This window comes from Primulina tabacum, chromosome 1 (genome assembly GCF_025594145.1).
Source record: "Primulina tabacum isolate GXHZ01 chromosome 1, ASM2559414v2, whole genome shotgun sequence".
NCBI lineage: Eukaryota > Viridiplantae > Streptophyta > Magnoliopsida > Lamiales > Gesneriaceae > Primulina > Primulina tabacum.
In genome coordinates this window covers 59150442-59172410 of record NC_134550.1, presented here as the reverse complement: position 1 = coordinate 59172410, position 21969 = coordinate 59150442, and the positions used below count along the sequence as shown (strand labels likewise).

Below are 21969 nucleotides of genomic sequence, written 5' to 3'. Positions count from 1 at the left end.
GATTGGCTATCGATGTGGATAGAATTTGGGTTTCTTCTATTACTGTTGATCGATGTCGTATCGGTGTGGATAGAATTGGAGCTTCTTCTATTACTGGTGATCGATATTATATCGGTGTGGATAGAATTATAGTTCCTTCTATTACTGGTGATCGATACCATATCAGTGTGGATAGAATCAGACCTTTTTCTATTTCTGGTGATCGATACCTTATCGACGTGGATAGAACTGGAGTCTTTTCTATTACTGTTGGTCGATATAGGAATGCCAACTTTTGGAAACCGGGATCCCTAGACTAGGATTGAGTCTAGTCTAAATTGTGTAGCTACGAGTATTGTCGACAATTTGATATTAGTTATGTTTCAGATTTTGATACATATTGCTGTTACCTGTTACATGCTTTATATTTGTTTATATGATTTCATGTTTCGTTTATTTATACTGGGATTATATTCTCACCGGAATTATCCGGCTGTTGTCTTGTCTGTATGTGTACATGACAACAGGTGGGACAGGTTCAGGGTCACGGAGATAAAGAGAGGGATCGTGATTAGAGTGGCGGCACCGGACTTGGATTAGAGATAGGGTTGGACACTTGATATTAGCCGTTAAACCTTAATTAAATAAATGTATGTGGTACAGAATTGGTACTTTTATATACTAAGATGTATATATGTTTTTATGTCACTACGTTCCGCATTATTTTAAAAAAAAAATTAGACCCTGGTTATTATAATTGATTAATTAGTCCCAATGATGATTAAGAACATGATTAGCGTCCGGGTCCCCACAACAGGTGGTATCAGAGCAATAGATCCTTGAGACTGAGATAGGAGCTAGTGAGCGGGGTAGATTGAGGTTTTCCTTCCTGCTTTTGATTGCTAGCATGATTTATTGTTTTAATACATGTTTACCTGAAATATCTGATTTTGATATGGTATTGTGTATTATCTGGAATGGATCAATTGTAAGATGATCCGAGGAGGATTGAAACTGATCTGCTGTAATTGGGATTACTAATCCTTTTGATTATCTGATATGCCTCCGAGAAGAGTACCTGAACAGGGTAGTACTTCAAATCCTCCAATGGACGTTACAGCCACTCCAATGGAGACCTTGTTAAAGAGATTTCAGTCATTCCATCCACCAACTCTGAAGGGTACGGAGAATTCAGTGGAATGCGAGAGTTGGTTAGATGATATCGAGATGTTGTTTGAGTCTTTGGACTATATTGATGAGAAGAGGGTGAAACTGATAGGGCACCAGTTACATGATGTGGCAAAGAACTGGTGGATTACCACAAAGCGGGCCTTGGAACAACGAGGTACGACTATCACCTGGAATGTGTTTAAGGCTGAATTTTATCAACGGTTCTTTCCAGTTTCATATAGGAAGGACAAGGGAGCCGAGTTCGCCAACTTGAGACAGGGCCAACTAAATATCGAGGAATACGTGGCCAAGTTCTCTACTCTACTCCGATTTGCTCCTCATGTGGCTGAACATGATGAGGCCGTTGCGGACCAGTTTATAAATGGCCTAAATCCTGAAATCTTTACCTTGGTCAATACCGGGAGGCCAAACAATTTCACCGATGCCTTGAACCGAGCCAAGGGAGCTGAAGCTGGTCTGATGAGACAGAAAGAGGCTTCGTTTGTGTCTTCAGCACCGAGATCACAGATGCCTCCACCAGCTCCTCGATTTGAGAGCGGCAGTGGTAGTGGGAAGAAAGACTTCCTGAAAGCTAAGGGGAAGAAATTCAAGAAAGCTGGAAGTAGCTCATCCAGTTCGAGTGGCTCTAGACAGACTGGTCAGGGCCAGAGTTATACAGGACCCTACTGTAGCACTTGTGGAGGGAAGCATTCCACCGAGCAATGCCGAGGAGTGTTCGGCAACTGCCGCGTTTGTAGGCAGCAGGGACACTTCGCCCGAGTGTGTCCCCAGAGAGGTGCCCAGGGATCCCAGGCCGCTGAGTCGTCTGGATCAGTGGCTCCAACAGGAAGACGATCTTCTGCCGTTCATTCCTTTCAGCCAGCACCGTCTACTCAGTCACAGCAGAGGATAGGAGGGAGCCAGACAGCGAGCCAGCCTCCTAGACAGCAGGCCCGACTATTTGCTTTGACTGAGGAGCAGACACAGGATGCACCTGATGATGTCGTGGCAGGTAACTGTTTTATTTCTGGTTATCCTGCATATGTATTGATTGATACTGGTGCATTGCATACTTTTATTTCTGAGAGATTTGCATTGAGTCATGCGTTACCTATTGAGTCATTGTCTGCAGTAGTGTCTGTTTCTTCTCCGTTAGGGACGGGTTTGATATCAGTGAAATCTGTTAGATCGTGTATATTACAGTATGATGGGCATGAAATTGAGTTAGACTGTATTGTGCTTGGGATATCTGACTTTGATTGTATTATCGGTATCGATACGTTGACCAAGTACAGGGCTACAGTCGATTGTTTCCACAAGATTGTTCGATTCAGACCTGAAATGGCTGAGGAGTGGAAATTTTATGGTAAGGGTTCTCGAGCTAGAATTCCTTTGATATCTGCAATAAATATGACTCGATTATTGCAGAAAGGAGCGGATGGATTCCTGGTATATTCAGTTGATTTACTGAAGTCGAGCCCATCATTGGCGGACTTGCCAGTGGTGTGTGAGTTTGCTGATGTCTTTCCAGATGAGATTCATGGATTGCCTCCGATTCGAGAGATAGACTTCAGCATTGAGTTGATGCCGGGAACAGTTCCGATTTCGAGGGCTCCGTACCGGATGGCACCTATCGAGTTGAAATAGTTGAAAGAACAGCTGAAGGATTTACTGGCCAAGGGATATATCAGACCGAGTGTATCTCCTGGGGGTGCTCCAGTACTGTTTGTGAGGAAGAAGGATGGGTCGATGAGACTTTGTATCGACTACCGGCAACTGAACAAGGCAACGGTAAAGAATAAATATCCATTGCCTCGTATTGATGATTTATTTGATCAGTTGCAGGGTTCTTCGGTGTATTCCAAGATCGATCTGAGATCTGGATACCATCAACTGAGAGTCAGGGATTCTGATATCTCAAAGACAGCATTCAGAACCAGGTATGGACACTATGAATTTGTTGTCATGCCTTTTGGTTTGACGAATGCACCAGCGGTATTTATGGGATTAATGAACCGCGTCTTTCAGAAATATTTGGATGATTTTGTTATCATATTCATTGATGATATATTGATTTATTCAAAGAATATGATTGAGCATGCTGATCATCTGAGGACTGTGTTGCGAATTTTGAGGGCTGAAAAGTTATATGCTAAACTATCGAAATGCGAGTTCTGGTTGAAACAGGTGGTATTTCTGGGGCATATTATATCCGGAGATGGTATATCAGTTGATCCCAGTAAGGTTGAGGCAGTGATTTCTTGGCCGAGACCGACCTCTGTACCAGAGATACGCAGCTTTATGGATTTGACAGGATATTATCGCCGATTTATTAAAGATTTTTCGAGTATTGCCAAACCGATTTCACAGTTGACTCAGAAGAATGCTCCATTTTTTTGGTCTGAGGAATGTGAGACCAGTTTTCTCGAATTGAAGAAAAGATTAACCAGTGCGCCTGTGTTGACGATTCCTTCAGGTACTGGTGACTTTGTGGTTTATTGTGACGCATCTCACCGAGGATTGGGCTGTGTGTTGATGCAGCGAGGACATGTTATTGCTTATGCCTCGAGACAACTGAAGCCCCATGAATCTCGTTACCCAATTCATGATCTTGAATTGACAGCCATAGTTTTTGCTTTGAAGATATGACGACATTACCTCTACGGTGAGAAATTCGAAATCTATTCTGATCATAAGAGCTTGAAGTATTTTTTTTCACAATCCGAGTTGAATATGAGACAGAGGAGATGGCTTGATTTGCTAAAGGATTTCGATTGTGAAATCAAATACTACCCAGGAAAGTCCAATGCAGTAGTCGATGCACTGAGTCGAAAGATATGTTCTTTATCCTTATCGACGATAGATGTCTCGAATTTAATAGAAGACTGCTGTATGTCTGAATTAGCTTTTGAAACAGATTGTCAGCCTCTGAGATTATATGCAATTCGAGCTGAACCAGAATTGATATTGAGAATCAAAGAGGCACAAAAAGTTGATCAGAACGTACAGAATTCGATTGCAATGGTCAAAGCTGGTCATCAATCGGAATATTAGGTTCGAGATAGTGTTTTGTATGTGAATAATCGTCTTGTTGTGCCGAATGTTTCGGAATTGAGACAGCGAATACTGACAGAAGCGCACAACAGTCGTTTTAGCATTCATCCTGGTGGCAGGAAAATGTATAATGATTTGAAGACACAGTATTGGTGGAAGCAAATGAAATCTGATGTTACTGAATTTGTAGCCAAGTGTCTGAATTGCCAACAGGTGAAAGCTGAGAGGAAAAAACCCGGAGGATTGTTGCAAAGTTTGTCGATTCCTGAATGAAAATGGGATCACATTTCCATGGATTTTGTGACACAGTTACCGAGATCCTCCCGAGGTTGTGATGCGATTTGGGTCGTGATTGATCGATTGACCAAATCCGCATGCTTTATTCCATACAAAATGACCTATAGATATGATCAGATGGTCGATATCTACGTCAAGGAAGTGGTTGGACTGCACGGAGTGCAGAAGTCGATTGTTTCAGACCGAGATCCTCGATTTACTTCGCACTTCTGGCAGAGTTTGCAGCAAGCTCTTGATACAAAGTTACATCTGAGTACCGCATATCATCCTCAGACTGACAGACATTCAGAACGAACGATTCAGACATTGGAAGATATGCTGAGAGCTGTGATGCTTGATTTTAGCACTAATTGGCAAGATGCGTTGCCTCTTTGCGAGTTTTCGTAGAACAATAGCTATCAAACGAGTATTGAGATGGCACCATTTGAAGCGTTGTACGGAAAAAAGTGTCGATCCCCTCTTTATTGGGATGATATCTCTGAAGTTCCGGAGACTGGACCTGATATGATCAGAGATATGACTGAAAAAGTGAAATTGATTCAGAAGAAAATGAAGGCAGCCCAGGACAGACAAGCTAAATATGCCAACCTTCGGCGAAGACCGTTGGTATTTGAAGCAGGAGACCGAGTATTCCTGAAGATTTCTCCATTCAGAGGTGTGGTTAGATTTGGGAAGAAAGGAAAATTGTCTCCACGATATGTTGGTCCTTATGAAATTCTTGAAAAGATAGGAGATCGTGCCTATCGACTAGCATTGCCACCTTCATTATCTGCAATACATGATGTCTTTCATGTATCAATGCTGCGGAAGTATCTCCCTGATGATTCTCACGTTATTCAGCCAAACGAAACCGAGCTGGACGAGACATTGAGTTATGTCGAGAAACTGATTCGGATTATCGATCGTAAGGAAAAACAGCTCAGAACGAAGATGATTCCGTTGGTGAAAGTACAATGGACTCGTCATGGCATTGAAGAAGCCACTTGGGAGACTGAATCAGATATGAGACAAGAATTCCCAGCATTATTTCACTGATGTAAATTTCTGTTCAGTTTTATTACATACCTTCTTATTGATATGATGGATTGCCTGTGATTTCGGGGACGAAATCATATCTTAGGGGGGGAGAAATGTAATGCCCGGAAATTTAATCCTAGTAATCTGTAATTATGGATTTATAATTTGATATGATTATGAAAGGATTAACCGAGACACGATTTGAAGTAACGTGTGAAAATGTATGTGCGAGGACAGTACCATCGGCGAACGTGCGCGACGTGATGCGCACCCATGCGCCAAATGGGCAGAAGACCTCGCGCATATGCGCGAAATGAGGGCGCGCATATGCGCGAGCTGCACAGGTCGAGTCCAGAGAGCCTCGCGCATATGCGCGGAATTGAGGCGCGCATATGCGCGAGATGCTTTGGATGAATTTGCGGAAGACACGTTACGGGGCATGCGAGATGTATATATATATATATATATACATATTACACGTATTCCATCAAAGAAATCAATGGAGAATTGAGAGAAAGTGTTGGTTTCTTGTGCTTCAAATTTCAACCGAGTAAAATCCGTCCGTCTGAATCGTGATCCGACTTCAGTACTGTAATCCTATCGACGTAGGCTACAACTGGACGTAAGTTTTGCTACGTTTTGACATGCTTTGAAATTATGTCATTGTCAAAATTGAATATGATTCATACATGATGTTCTTGATATGTTAGACATCATAGAATCGAAGTCAGATTAAGAAACGGACTGATTATGGAATTGTTATGATTTTTTGATTATATTGATCTGAAATCGGACATATTTGGATTATGAATGGATTACAAATTGTATCGGATATGGGTTATGATTTGTAATTGATGTCTGTTGATATGGTATTGACGGGGATACTGAGATTGTGCCGTTATGCTGTTATTTGAATTAAATCCGGATTAATCAGATTCAGTGTTGAATTGAGAATGGAATATTGCTATTATGATTCTCAATATGTCGTTTCAGATTTACAGAGACAGTCTTGAGTTCAGAACTGATATTGATTCAGACCGAGACTACAAACGAAAGGTATAAGTCAATGTGATATCGGGAGATCGACTTAAGTCGGTTTAGACTTGAGTTTCCCCAAATCACATACTTTATTTTGTTGCATTGATATTTGCATTACTTTGATTGATGTACTTGTTCTCTTGATTTATAGATAGCAGGTATTAGACGAGTAATCTTGTGACAGAAGTGCCTGATAGTGGCGGGATCGCCACGAGCACATTGCACGATGTCACAAGATAGTGTATTGGCGATAGTGCCAAAGTCTGTCACCGGATGATTGGCTATCGATGTGGATAGAATTTGGGTTTCTTCTATTACTGTTGATCGATGTCGTATCGGTGTGGATAGAATTGAAGCTTCTTCTATTACTGGTGATCGATATTATATCGGTGTGGATAGAATTATAGTTCCTTCTATTACTGGTGATCGATACCATATCGGTGTGGATAGAATCAGACCTTTTTCTATTTCTGGAGATCGATACCTTATCGACGTGGATAGAACTGGAGTCTTTTCTATTACTGTTGGTCGATATAGGAATGCCAACTTCTGGAAATCGGGATCCCTAGACTAGGATTGAGTCTAGTCTAAATTGTGTAGCTACGAGTATTGTCGACAGTTTGATATTAGTTATGTTTCAGATTTTGATACATATTGTTGTTACCTGTTACATGCTTTATATTTGTTTATATGATTGCATATTTCGTTGATTTATACTGGGATTATATTCTCACCGGAATTATCCGGCTGTTGTCTTGTCTGTATGTGTACATGACAGCAGGTGGGACAGGTTCAGGGTCACGGAGATAAAGAGAGGGATCGTGATTAGAGTGGCGGCTCCTGGACTTGGATTAGAGATAGGGTTGGACACTTGATATTAGCCGTTAAACCTTAATTAAATAAATGTATGTGGTACAGAATTGGTACTTTTATATACTGAGATGTATATATGTTTTTATGTCACTACGTTCCGCATTATTTTTTTTTAAAAAAAAAAAATTAGACCCTGGTTATTATAATTGATTTATTAGTCCCAATGATGATTAAGAACATGATTAGCGTCCGGGTCACCACATGCTCTGTTCTGGACTGGTCTGCCCGGGTGGTCCGTCCTGGACTAGTCTACCCGGGTGGGTTGACCCTGGGTCAGACAATCTACACAAACTCAACAAGATAATGTCAGTGGGGCGCCAGAAGGGTTTCCGGCGTAGCCACTCCGACGCTCAAGTCAGTACAAGGTTCACGAAGTAGAGAGAGAATTTATTGAATGCAGTAGATTGCAATGTTCGTTTAAATGAGCAAACCTAGGTATTTATAGGGAAAAATATGACCTCGATTATAGTGCATGAACATTGTTCCTGATTAGACAGTTGTCCATGCCCTGTCATTTGACAACTGCACATACCCTGTACTCTGACAACTGCCCATGCCATGTCATCTGTTAATAAGCATGGCGACCCATACTATTCGGGTTTCGTCATGGGCACTGATTATCATGCTAATGATGCATGGTGACCCGTACTGGTCGTGTGAAAGTACTCTGGTCGGGCTGGAGTACCTTGGTCACCCCAGTCGGACGAAAGTACCTTGGTCGGACTGAAGTACCCTGGTCGGGCGAAAGTACCCTAGTCGGGCTGGAGGACCCTGGTCCGGCGAAGGTACCCTGGTCGGGCTGGAGTACCCTGGTCACCCTTGTCGGGCTGGAGTACCATGTCTAAATTTTACTCATGCTCTACTCTTTGCACCAAATTGAAATTTGACTCGTGTAAGTTTTCTCTTTCCGCCCGAGTCCAAGAATGACCCGAGCCCTTTCCAAAGTATCATCAATAGGTGATGAGCAAGTGCTTAGGATAATACTACATAAAGTAAATGAATTATTATATATAAAAAATTTAAATATTATCCAACTGAAACTATTATCTAAACAAAATTGGAAGAGACAAATTGCTATGAATAACAATTTCATGCTTTTAATTTAATTAGTTCTATGTTATTTTAGATTTATTTTCGTAAAATTTACATCATCTATTTTTCTTCACAGGTTAGTAAAATAAAAGCTATATTGGTCTGTCTTCTAAAAGAAAGGTAATATTTTGATCTATTTTCTAAAACCGCTACATTATAGTGTGGACACTCTCAAAACCCTCGATTTATCATCATATAATTTAATTACTGATAATGGTGAATTCTTCATGTTGGAAAAAAATAATTACAATTAGAATACTCTTAAGAAATTTTACCTAAAAATGAAAAGAATCTGAACACTTGGTCGATTTTTTTATTATATTCTTATTTATTAGTAATAAACCAAGTCTTCAGTTATCATCATATAATTAAAATTAATTTAAATAAAATAAAAGGATAAATTCAATATCCAATAGTTTCTAGCTACAAATAGTCTAATTATTAGTTGACATTTCATCTACATCTAAATTGTTCATTTTTTTCTTTTTCTCATTTTTGTTACTTTTCCTAATGTATGGTTTGTGGATGGATAAACATTTTTTTAAAAAAATTGTTTTAATATATATTGTTCTATATGTGTTATGTTTATTATCATCTGTTAATAACATAAATACTTAAGATTGAATTTTAATTATAGATATATATTTTTTAATTTATACTAGATTTAATTAGTGTAAATGTGCATAGCACGTATTTTAGACTAGTTTGATAAAAAAAAATATAAACCAACATACAAAAAATAAAAGCAGAGTACATTTAATAAATGATGGATTATCAAAACTTTTCTAAACTAATTATATAAAAATGAAAGAATTACTCACAAATCAGATCTTGTATACGTTAGTATTTCAAAAAATTCCTTGCGTCGTGACCCTCTCACTTAAACCTCTTATTGCCCACGTCTACAAAAAAACGAAAAATTTAGTAAGACGATCTCATGAATTAATTTTGTGATATGTAAGACGGATCTCTTATTTAGTTTATCTATGAAAAAATATTATTATTTATACAAAAAATATTATTTTTTATATCAAAAAATTATTTATTACGATAGATACGGATATTGTAGTTGATTCGTCTAAAGGATTCATGATATCTTCGACCTCCTGCTACAAAAATAGCCAGCGAGAACTAAAAATTGAATTGCATCAATAAATCCCTACAGAATCACGAATACGTGGACTAGTCTACTACAGACAGATAACACAAAATATTACACATAAGAACGAATTACACCTATCTTTCACAGCAAATCTTCCATCCCAACCAATTTAAAAAAACAAAATATTTATTATTCTGGGAGTCTTGCGCTCTAGCAAATAACTAGTTACCATTTTTGGATGAAGGGCGATGATAATTGAGCATTGCATAAACTGTTTGAACCAATGTAAGAAACACAACCACGCTTAGAAGTTTCTTTAGCCTTCCCTGCCATTCGGGGCCAGAGTAATCACTGATTTGGAGCTTCACAAAATAGAGATGCTTGGTAACGTCCTCGCTTCCGAGCCTTCTCAATATTCCGGGCAACTTATCTCTATTTTGTTGAGTTCCAAGAATAACTCCTTCCTTGGCAAGAAGTTGGACGTCTTTCGGTGTGCGAATAATTTCACTCATAAACCGAATGTAAGAGCAAACCTCTCGTTGATGTTTGCCTATCGAAGGCTGATCGATCTCATAACTTTTTAAAGCTTGAAGAATGATCTCTGTATCAACTGTGACTTTTATGGGAGCCAAGTACAGACAAGCGCCAAAAAAGCTTTCTTTGAAGTAAATTCCTCTGCTCCCCGCGTTTCGACCATCCTTGCTAATTATCTGTTTGATTTTGATACCTTTCTGTCTCAACTTGGTAGCTTTCATAATTCTTCTTTGATCATCTACAGCAGCACTAGTGTTCCACCCATTGGCTTCTAAATCAAAATCATCGTCGTCATCTGATTCATCCCGTTCAGGTTCAGGACCAAGAACTAGGTTACGGATTGCCTGGATCACATCACAAGGGCGGTGATGCGCATCCGTGACTATCCTTCTTGCAGATGGCATATTCCTTTCGCCACAAAAAGGAAGTCCTCGAAACAAAGAATTGAAACGAGTCATTTTTTGTCCTAGTGAAGGCAACACGAGTTGTTCGTACAGGACCCTCTTTGACCAACTCGATGGGGGAGGAGGTGGATCCCATGTCCCATTTTTTATAACATTTTGGAAGAAGCTTTGTTTCATCAGTTCCTGGAGAACAGAAACTGGGATTTGATTGCCCACGAAGAACATTGAGCGAGACCAAATCTTGATGCTGTTCTTCAGTTCCCGTATGCCGAAGATTACGTGATTCTGGGGATATCCCAATGGCTCAGGACCTCCAAGAATACATAGAGCCAATTGGAGGAAAAAGCAACCGTCCAGCACCATAATCAAACGGAAATCAGACCTTTTGACTTCTACAAGGTCATCATCGTAAGCCTCGCGTGCTTCCTCTTGCACTCTTCTAACTGCAGCTATGTAGGTGCTGAAGACTTCTGATTCATTTTCTTGGGGAGTCGTTCCCAGAAGATGCTGCCACGCCTGTTTCTTGGAGGCCGATTGATGGAATGGAATATCGGTGTCATACAAGGGGCCAAACCTGACGAGCGTGGAGAGATTTAACTCGATTCTTTGTTGGGATTGAGAGCTTGACTCTTCGATCATCGGCAGATTTTTGTTCAATTCTTGCAACCTGCGTATCTTGAGTGCTCGCGGTGGTCTTCCAGGCTTCTCTGCCGATGATTTGATCTCGACTACTTCTTCGTTATCATCGCTAAAGGATATAGATTGCTTCAATTGGACATTGAATCTCTTGCTAACACAGTTCATCTGGACTAGCTCTAACACTACTTCATACGTACCAACATGATGGCAGCTGCGGAAACTGTCGGCAAAATTATTGAGATGGGGTCGAAAAATTGGAGAAATTAAATGTAGGGAATGAAAACGCAATCCACAGTAATAGAGAAATGAAAACGCGATCTATAAAATCTCATTATTCCTTCATCGAGTTTTTTCTCTTCTGTGACCGAGCCCCGGAAAGCGGCGAGACTAACAATGGGCAGATTAATTTTAATAAATCCATTTCTTTTATTTTCTTTTTTAATTTCTCCTTCAATAATTAAACGAAGACTTTACATCAAGTTTTACGATGTTCAATAACTATGGTGGAAATTCACCATCAAATCACTCGAAAGTCATGGACAACACAAGAGCTTGCCGAGCTACAAGATGGGCTACTCCATTAGCCGTCTTTTTCATACGCTTTAGCTATAGGAAAGCTGGAGGTCAGGGAATTGAACAAATTTCCAAAGCTATAGCACCAACAATCCTTAATTCCTCTACATGGCAATTTGATGCATTAACCGTCTGAAGAGAGTCCGAGAAATTACAAACGTTAGAGCAGTCAAGTTGACGACAAAAATCCACACCAAATCGGATAGCTGTCAGTTCCGCTCCGGTCACCGATCCTTGATTATGAATCAATTCTGCCTTTGCACCTATAATCAAGCCTTAACTATTCCTTAAAACTGTCCCAACGCTGCATAAATATCTGGAATCATCACAGCTTGGATCAACATCAAGCCTCGACTGATTTGGCAAAAAGTCAGCTGCAAGCGATGTTCTGAGCATGACTACAGCGGGTGTTGCATCAGTTGACACAATAGACTTGCACGTCGAAAACCATTCAAAAAAGATGTTGCCCACCCCACATTGATATCCTTGATCTATTGAGAAGTAGAGTGCACCATCTTACAAAATTCAATCCTTACAGCCCATAATAATGTAACAAACAACTCAAACTCAACTTTCTTCAAAAGCTTAATTACAACATCCCACATTCAATAAAAGGTATTTGTCGATGCCTTGTCAATAATCCCCAAAAAGGAGGTATTTTCCCAAGCATTTCGAACAAACTGACAAATATAAGACAATGGCTCGTTGTAGCATAATCAAGCTTGCACAAGGGAAAATACCATAGTCGGAACATGATGCGGTTTCAAATTTGTTGCGGTTGGGAGACAGTCTTCAAAAGCTTTACACATAATTAAAGATCTGAATTTTAGGTGGTAGATGTAATTGCCAAATAAATTTCCACCACCAATGCATCGGATAAGAAAACTGAAATGGGGGAGGAGCCAAATTATTCATATCCAAACATTACCTGACTCGACAGAATACATATCGTTCATATTAACATGCCAAAACCTGATGTCCTCACAGCCCTGCCGATTCGGTGGAATATTAATAGTGGCTTCATTGTCATATAAAGAAAAGATATGTCGAATGTTAGACTCCTTCCAAGTGCATATACTCATGATAAGATCAACCACTTTGTAGGTTCGAGCGCTTGCCGCTTTATCCAAAATTATAGCTGTCGGTAATTATTCAACTCAAATATTTTAAACCGAATAGCAGCCCAAGCATCATGTTCCGATCGCTCTACCCAACAAGACCATCTCCCTCACACTAATTGCACTCTTTGCAATCAATGAAAATCGAACTTATGACCTTAGCTTTGATAACAATTGTATGACCGCGTGTTTGACGTTTTACCAAAAATTATAACTAGTGGTAATTATGCAATTCAAATATTTTAAACTGCAAAACAACCAAATTGTCATGGTTCGATTGCTCTACCCAATATGAACAATTATTGCATCTCAACACACTTTAAGATCAGGATATGTTAGAGCATTAAATCCAGTGGGTTCCATGATTCCGAACTAGCCATGATATTCTGTTCATTCCCAACTCTCCAACACATTCCCCTTTTCATAAGATCACAGCCCCAAAAAATAGATCTACATACATAAGATGGATTGCAACCTGAACAAGCAACCACGATGTCTGAGTTTCTAAAATGTCTAGCTTTAAGAACTTTAACCATCAATGAGTTAGAGTACTAGTACTGGACAAACATGTTTGGCTAGGAGGGCTTTATTGGAGGGTGTTAGTTTGCGAAAACCCAATCTTCCAATACATTTCGGCTTACAAAGATCAGTCCATTTTAGCCAATGCTTACCTTTCTTTTCTCTGTTGTCATTCCAACAAAATTTTGCTCACATGTGTTCAATTTCCTTACAAATAGTCACTAGTAGTTCAAAACGCGACATCGCATAAGAAGAGATCGGTTGCATCACTGATTTGATGAGTATTTCGCGACTGCCATAGAAAAAATTTAGAGTTCCAGCCCTGTATATTTTTAAAAAATCCTCTCGTGAATATATGCAAATTGAAGTCATCTACTTCGCAAAGAAAAACTACGCAATCCTAGATACAGATCATGACCCTTTACTACCTCCATAGAAAGCACATTTTTTATTTCATCAACAGTCTGATATGAGGTACTCGGGCTAAAAGTGAGCCCTGGTTATCGTAGTTAATCAGCTGTCCTGAGGCTTTGGTATAACTCTGCAGACAGCTATGTACCTGCAAACAATCTTCCTTTGTGGCCCTTAAGAAAACCAAACTGTCATTAGCAAAGAAAATGTGTGAAATAACTGGGCTAGTGGCCGCAATATTCGCGCCGTTAAATAATCGTCGTTACCTTGTGCACATATAACAAACAAATAAGGAGATCGGGGATCTCCTTGTCGTAAGTCTCTTGTGGGATGAATGACTTCATACATTGAATTATTTAACCGAAAAGAATATGAAACAGAAGTCACACAGCTCATTATCAAATCCACCCTGGCACGAGCCACAATTTTGTAGCATGTGTTGCAGAGGTTAATTAGCCCAAAGCCCTTCAAAGTTGATGGCTCCTTGACTTTTGGGATAACGGTAATGATAGTAGCATTCCAATCTTTTAGGTCTCTCTGATCATTAAGAATAGATAACGCTGCTGAAATAATATCAGTTCAAATGTCAGGCCATAATTTTTGATAGAATAAGGTTATAAACTCATCTGGCCCCGGAGCTTTTGGAAGAATGCATGTCAAACACTGCCTTGCGTATCTCATCCACTGTGAACGGTTCACATAATGAATCATTCATGTTATCCTCCACCACTGTCTTCAAAGAAGTTAAACACTACCTTAATATCTTGTATAGAATAGAGAAAGAGAATAAAGTAGTAAAATATTAGGTAGTAATTGCAGCCATGTTGCACTCATCATTATGTGACTCCCCATTAGAAATGAAAAGTCCATTAATAAAATTTGTTTGACGACGAATTGAGACTGTAGCATGAAAGAATTATTGTTGCAATCCCCGTGATTCAGCCAGTTAACCCATGCTCTTTGTTTCCAGTGGGTTTCTTCTTGATTGGTTAATTTTTCAATTTCTTTGACATGGATTGACCCCATTAGTCTGTTAAGCTCTTCCCTCACGTTCTTAATTTTATGCCTCAATTTATTGAAGCGATTTCCAGCCCATTTCTTGAGATCCTCACTACACTGGACTAACTTGGCTGGAGGACTGGAATTAACACTCGGTATATCCCAACTTTGCTTGAAAGAGTTTTCAAAATCCTCCTCCAAAAGCCATTTATGCTCAAAAGTGGGTGATGGGAAGTCTATTTCTATTATATCTGACCCGTGGATACCTAGCCTTCCGGGATTTAAGAGTCGTGTCAATGATGTGTGTCCACCTTTATAACAAATGAGAGTAGCTGGAATGAAGTAGATGTGATATATAAGTTCCCACCTTTCGTTGCTGAAGCAATTTTGGATATCCCTTTAAATCGACGGGGCTGTGAGGATATAAGATATTAGAAGAGGTGGTCGAATAGGACATGTACTGTCATGTCAGGATACCTTCTGGAGGTGGAGCCAGGATCCTCCGTAATTTCAATCATCCCATCCTAAACAAGAGTGGTGGAAGCTTTTTTGGAGACTTTTTATTCCGCCCAAGGTTGCATTTTTATGTGGAAAGCTTCACGAGATTTTCTGCCTACAGCCGACTTATTTTCGAAGCACATTTCTACCCATGGTATTGTCCTATGTGTAATTTATTTGTACCAACCACCAGCCATTGTCTGATTTTCTGTCATGAAGTGAGACATGTATGGAAAAAGTCGATTTTCTGGGCTCACTTATGCAGAATGTGTGCGGCCATATTTATGGATTGTGTACTGGTTCTTGGTAAAGAGTTGAGGCAAGAGGATGTGGAACTTTTTGCTATCATGGCATAGGCAGTTTGGATGGAGTCTTGCAAAAGAGCTCGTGGCAACGAGAGATAACAAGGAGTTATTAACATTGATTGGGCACATTCACTGCTGGAAGCCCATCAGAATGCTAACGAAGTGTATCATAATGTGCATTCTACAGGTGAATGTTCCTCAGAGCAGATTTGGAAAGCACCAAGAGTTTCACAGCTTACGCTGGATGTTGATGCTGGCTTTGATGGGGTTAAGAATTTGTTTAATGCTGGGGCAGTGGTTAGATATCATCTAGGTGGTGTGGTAGGTGCCAACGATCCATCGACTTCCAGGTTCAGTTAAAACAAGGGTACTATTAGGTATTCGACTTGGTCTCGATTTATTATCAACCATGGGATTCTCAAATATTTACATCTATTCAGACTCTTCCCAAGAAATTCAAAGAGGAAATCAGATTGAAGATGATTTGGGTCCGGATGGTGTTTTAATACTAGAAATCAGGTAAATGATCAAGACCAAAGATTCCAATCTATAAAGCATTTGAAGAGATCGGCGAACGTAGGAGCACATCATCTGGCTCGCAATGGTTTTGGCTTACAAAACCCTCTGTAGCGTTGAACTTGCTTATAATTAGTAAAATTGAATTTTTTCAGGTTATTTTATCTAAAAACCGACGGCATAGTTAGTTAGATTATACCCATGGAACTTGATAATAGGCATTAGGCTGTTATTGTGTTTGAATAACTTCCTCTTTTTTACTAGCAAAATTTTTACTTGAGTTAGTATCTTCAATCAATGCAACGGTTAAGTATAGAACGTGTGCATGTAGAAGCATTATGGTCCGTCTTTAAACATACATATCCGCCCATTGTGATTGTCCAACTCCGTCTGATCTGCACACCGGACTAATGCTGTTGTTAAACTCGCTCATCGTATTGAGTTTAAAGCCACAAGGAAAGTAAACAAGTTTGCCGCTGCATCTAATCTAATACAATGAATGCATATAATGATAGAAAATAACAAACACAGAAAACAGAACCCTGACCCGACAACATAAACAGATCCTAACACACCATTAGAACAATCTTTAAACATAAAGAATTATTCAAAAGGAACAGCCCCTGCAAATGCCAAAAACTTCATTGCAGGAGCACCCTTTCTACAGACAAAATGAAATACTAAGATAAACTCGACTTTTTTAAAAAAAAGACCCAACTTTTCCGAATTTATAATGAATCCCGATCAATCTCATATGAAATGTACTTGTCCAAGTAGCCCATCTCCCAACCGGGTTGCCCCTCCTCCGTAAATCTCTGAAACATCAGATCCGATACGGATGACCCACCGGACTCATCACTCTCCGCCGCCGCAGCAACCGCCTTCTTGGTCCTGGAACTCTTTGATTTCTTGGTATCAATTTTACTGTCTTCTGCAAGGCTCTGGCAGATGGTTTCCAGCTTGGCGTCGACGCTTGCCTGGAGAGGCTGGTACTCCCCGAAATTCCCACCGATAAGGGACCCATTGTGGCGAAGATGTGGAAAGTTGAGTTTCGCGTGGTCTCCTCTCAGCTTGTACGCCGCCTTGTCATAAGCCAGGGCCGCCTCCTCCGCTGTGTCAAAGGTGCCAAGCCACAACCGCGAACGGTTCTTCGGTAAACGGATCTCCGCCACCCATTTTCCCCAGTGACGTTGTCTCACTCCCCTATAGAGCTTCGTGGGCTTTGGGGGTGTGGCACCCACTTGGTTCATAGAAACTGGACTTGGTCCAGGAATCATCACATCTTGGGCCTGGAACGGGGCCTGATATAGACTAGATGACATTTGGGATTGTATGTCCTCCATTTGTGCTGCACTTATTGGGTTGAGTCCAATAGAGGGATACTGTTCGGTTAACCCCATTGGACAAATATGGGCCGCTGACAGCCCATTCTCTGGATAGTCAAACTGGTCGGAGGGGAAGCGAGAATGGTAGGAATACGAACTGGAGGTGGAATCATAGTAACAGTTGTCATTAGTTAAAGTAGAACAATTATTAGAATAAAAAGAAGAATTCGAAGGATGATTTGGGAAAGAAGAGGAAGAAGACAGAATTGAGGAAGAACTTTTCATAAAAGGTTCAAGTGCTTCCATCAACTCATCACCCCTAAAGGGCTCTACAGTCGCTGCTGCATCGTCCCAAAAATCCATTGCAGCTGCAATTAAATTTGTTTGTTTTTTTTCCTTTGATCTAAAAATATTTTATAAAAAAATAAATTAAATAAAAAAGACCTGTTTCTTACGTAAAATTAAAGAACAGGTTCTATTTTACCAACACACAGAAAAATATGAACAAAGATGCAATTTTTTTGAAAAAAAAAAAGGAGGAATAACCCAACGAATGAATATGAAAAAAAAAAAAAACAAACAAACAAACAAATTTTTTTGGTTATTTTTCTTGATAAATGGAAGAATAAGTGGATTTTGAAAACAGACAACCCCTTATATCCAGTGACTAAACTAAAACCAGATTTGAGGGAACAACTAATAAGCCCTCAAAAGATGATTAAATCAATAACAAATAGGGAAAAAAAAGAATAAATATGAATTACTTAAAAAAACAACAGATTTTCGCTGATTGACGACAGAAGACCGAATAAAAGAAGCAGATCTCGCTCTGAAAACACCTGGATTTTCTTGAAATCTTGTTCTAAGTTTGCTTAAGAGTTCATTAATGTACATAATCGAAGAACAATAAACAAACCCATAAATCAAAACCTTGAAAAACAGATGAATTACAGAAAGGGATCGTAGAAGAAGGGGTGAATCAGAAGGGGGTAGATACGGAAAGGTTGGAAAAGAATCAGAAGGTGAAGTGTGTGCAAGTGAGAAGAAGAAGAAGAAATGTGAAGTCTCTCTCTTTAACTCACTCTCTTTTGCTTTTTCTGCCGTATCTTTCATCCTTTCACCTTCCTCTCATTATATAATGGTGCCACCCCTATTCATTTTCACACTCGTAATTAATGAGTTATTAAAAATTAATCGAATCCAAAATGAATTTTACCATCACTAATATCCACGTCAAAATTCAAAAGCTTAAACTTGTCTATGCCCAACGTAAGAATCTTGGCAGGTAGTCTCTAGCCAATGAGTAGTGAGCACGTGTCAGGTGGAGGCAGCTGTCAGTTGCTTCAATTGGCAGGTGTCGTTTTACTGGGATTTCTACGTTTGTTGACTTTGAGGCATTGGGTTCACACTCGGCTGTGCCGTTCGACGTTGCTTCTCTTTTCGTTTTCATATTTCTTTTTATTAAAAATATTATTAATTATTATTTCCATTTTCAAGGAATTCGTAAAATTATTCAAAGAATTATTTATATGTTTTTTTTTTTTGTTATTGACTTTCCATTTCTTCCTAGCATTCCCGATATTTTGTTCGGATTTTTTAATCTTATTATTGTAATTGCATGCAAAATTAATTTAAATATTAATGAAACAAATTTGTACGTAATCATTCAAATTACCTGATTGGTTGGTTCAAATATCGTTGTCATGAATTAATATCTTCCGAAAACAAAAGTTTCTTAATTTACCAAATATGGACAATTTATTTGGAGAGAGAAGACGTATCTGAACTTTTGACCAAAAAATTTAGCTAGGATGGTAAAACTAGAAACCCTCACGGAGAACTAAGTAACTAATTTGAGAAAAGTCGGGCACCCCTCTTGAACTGAAACTTTTCTCATTATGCCGATAACTTAAATTATATTCAAGTATCAAGATTTTGAATTTGTGACGATGTCGAGGATTATGATCATGAAGTTGTGTTGGTTACAATATTTGTTTACTCGTTGATTATTCATACACTCGTCGTTCTAGAAATATCAAATTATAAGCATCGACATTATAGATTAAGCATAGGTAGTTGCACCAGGGCTAAGTTCAATGTTCTCACAAACATTTTGCAATGTTCAAGATCGAGGTGAAAAAAAATTGTTTAAACAAATTCAAAACTCGTGAACTAAAATTGAATTTGACTTCAGGCAAAGAAGACAGAAAAACAGTAGCTAAATTAAATTTGAATTTAGGGAAAGAAGATTTTGAAAAGCTTATTATATTCTAGCGAGAAAAAAGTGGGGTAAATTCATGTGAACTAAAATTCGATTTTGCATGGAAAAGAAGTTGCTGAAATCTATCTATTTTGACCCAGAATGATTTTTGATTAGTTAAAACTACTATTATTCTCTGGGCGGGACTGACACTCAAACCTCGTGGTTCTCACGTCTACCGCCATGATCTTCGATGGGACAGCATCTTAAATCTCCGGCGCCACTCGCTGAATAGATAGATGCTTCGCCTTATGCCAAGTCACGATTGGGATGGTCTTATGACTTGAATTTATTATTTCCTTTAAAAACCGAAATTAAAATTATTTTAATGTATAAAATATGAAATCATTAATCTCGTCTCTAACATTTAACTCTTTTTAATTTATTTTGGAGTTAGATTGTCTCACATATCAGTATCTTGGTATATATTTGAAATACTTGCGATATTAAAAAAAAAATATTTTTATAAGTCTAGTCGAATAAAATATCTATATCACAAAAATAAGACGTAAGACAAATTAGAGTTTTTTTTTTTCATTTTGTTACTTGACGCATGGATTAATGTAACCGATTTAATAAATATGCCGGCACAATCGGGGACTTGTCAACGAGGGCACGTTCACCGGTTTCACATTTTTTAAAAATGATTAAATTTTTTTATATAGGATTTATGAAACCAGATTGGATGAATGAACTCGAGCAGTACGTATACATAATAAACAAATATATGGTTTTACCAGCCGAGGTTTTTAATTAAAAAAAATTTACCCATAAAAAACTTTAAAATGTAGATCAAAATTATTCTATTATAGTATAAAAATATCCCATCGGAATTGATGTAGGCACGTGTACCCATTTCGAGGGTGAATAATAAATTGAATGAATAATGTAATTAAATAAATGACAATTTTAGTCAAAACTTCACGTGATGTACTAATATAAATTTTGAAGATGAATGAATTCAAATATATATATAATGAGTAATTCCACTCCAAACTGTATTTAAAAGAAAATTTAAATTAAATCTGCTGGGTGTTCGTTAATTGTGAATCATGTTTAGCCCGAGGGAAGAAATTTCGCGATAAACGTTATTTCATGTGTATGTAATTGTATTTAAAATTTTTAATTATAGATATTTTAAAAAAAGTTAAGTTAGTAGAGTAAGTATCTTATTAGACAGTCTCATGTATCTAGTTCCATGAAACGGGTCAACATAATATGTACCTACCATGAATCGTAATATTTTTGACATAAAAATAATATACTTTAATAAGTTGGACCAGTTCGGAGATCCGTCCCACAAACTTGTGTCGTGAAACGGTCTTATAAGAGTTTTTGTGACATTTTAAATATATATCAATACAAATAATTAAATAAGAACAAGAGGATAAAATGCAGCAATTATAAATTTGTTAGACAAGTTGACTGATTCATATTTAAAAAGAAAAATAATATTTTTTAACTGACTGAATATATAAAATAAAATTCTTCGTTAAACACCAAACAGTTGAAAAATATGGAGGAGATCTGACTAAGATTTTTTTTTATAAAAAAATAGTTGACCAAATTTTAAATTTTATTTAACATTTGTCATTCCAAGCACCAGCCGAGGTTTTTAACAAAAACTAAATATACTTTAGATCAGCTCGAACGTGAAGGATACTCCAATGTTTCAAATAACTCGAACTAAATTATAGATCATTAATTTTGTATCTTTATGGTGGATTTGAGCTTCCATTTTTTTATGAGAGTTTTGTTTGTCCATTCGAAGTTAAAAGTCTAGTGTTGTGAAGGTTGAGGTCCTGGGATTTGTTGGTTTCATGTTCGATTCCAGCTGATTGCGGATGACTTTTCTAATTTATTTAAGTAGATTTTATAGTTTCTTTATACTTTCTTCGTCCGAGATAAGCAAATATCGAGTCAATTTTCAAGTCTCGCCAGTAGTACGAACAATTACATTATATCTTTGTATTATGAAACAATATCATACTTGTACTATAAAAATAAACTAGTACTCGAATTGATTCAAATTCGAAAATATTCGAGCCAATATTTAAACTTAAATAGATATGTCCACAATACTTGAAAATAAATCAAAATTTGAGGTTGTGTTTGGGTTGAATTTGGGATCCATTTATTTTGAATGACAAAAACTTACGTGAGATGGTCTCACGGATCGTATTTTGTGATACAGATCTTTTATTTGGTTCAACCATTAAAAAATATTAATTTTTAAGCTAAGAGTA

The 21969-nt window shown here is 38.2% G+C and overlaps 2 protein-coding genes across 2 annotated transcripts; both read right to left on the bottom strand.

The window, feature by feature from the left end:
• Window positions 1-9843: 9843 nt before the first annotated feature.
• On the bottom strand, window positions 9844-11364 carry LOC142515041 (uncharacterized). The gene has a single exon (XM_075619781.1). The coding sequence runs from the start codon at window positions 11362-11364 to the stop codon at window positions 9844-9846; it is 1521 nt and encodes a 506-aa protein (XP_075475896.1).
• Window positions 11365-16618: 5254 nt separating this feature from the next.
• LOC142555856 (ethylene-responsive transcription factor RAP2-13-like) lies at window positions 16619-18588 on the bottom strand. The gene has a single exon (XM_075666984.1). The coding sequence runs from the start codon at window positions 17824-17826 to the stop codon at window positions 16867-16869; it is 960 nt and encodes a 319-aa protein (XP_075523099.1). The 5' UTR covers window positions 17827-18588; the 3' UTR covers window positions 16619-16866.
• Between the last annotated feature and the right edge of the window lie 3381 nt (window positions 18589-21969).

Bases quoted from the DNA above. Each gene is read 5' to 3' on its own strand.
- LOC142515041 (XM_075619781.1), bottom strand. From the start codon at position 11,364: ATGAACTGTGTTAGCAAGAGATTCAATGTCCAATTGAAGCAATCTATA.
- LOC142555856 (XM_075666984.1), bottom strand. From the start codon at position 17,826: ATGGATTTTTGGGACGATGCAGCAGCGACTGTAGAGCCCTTTAGGGGT.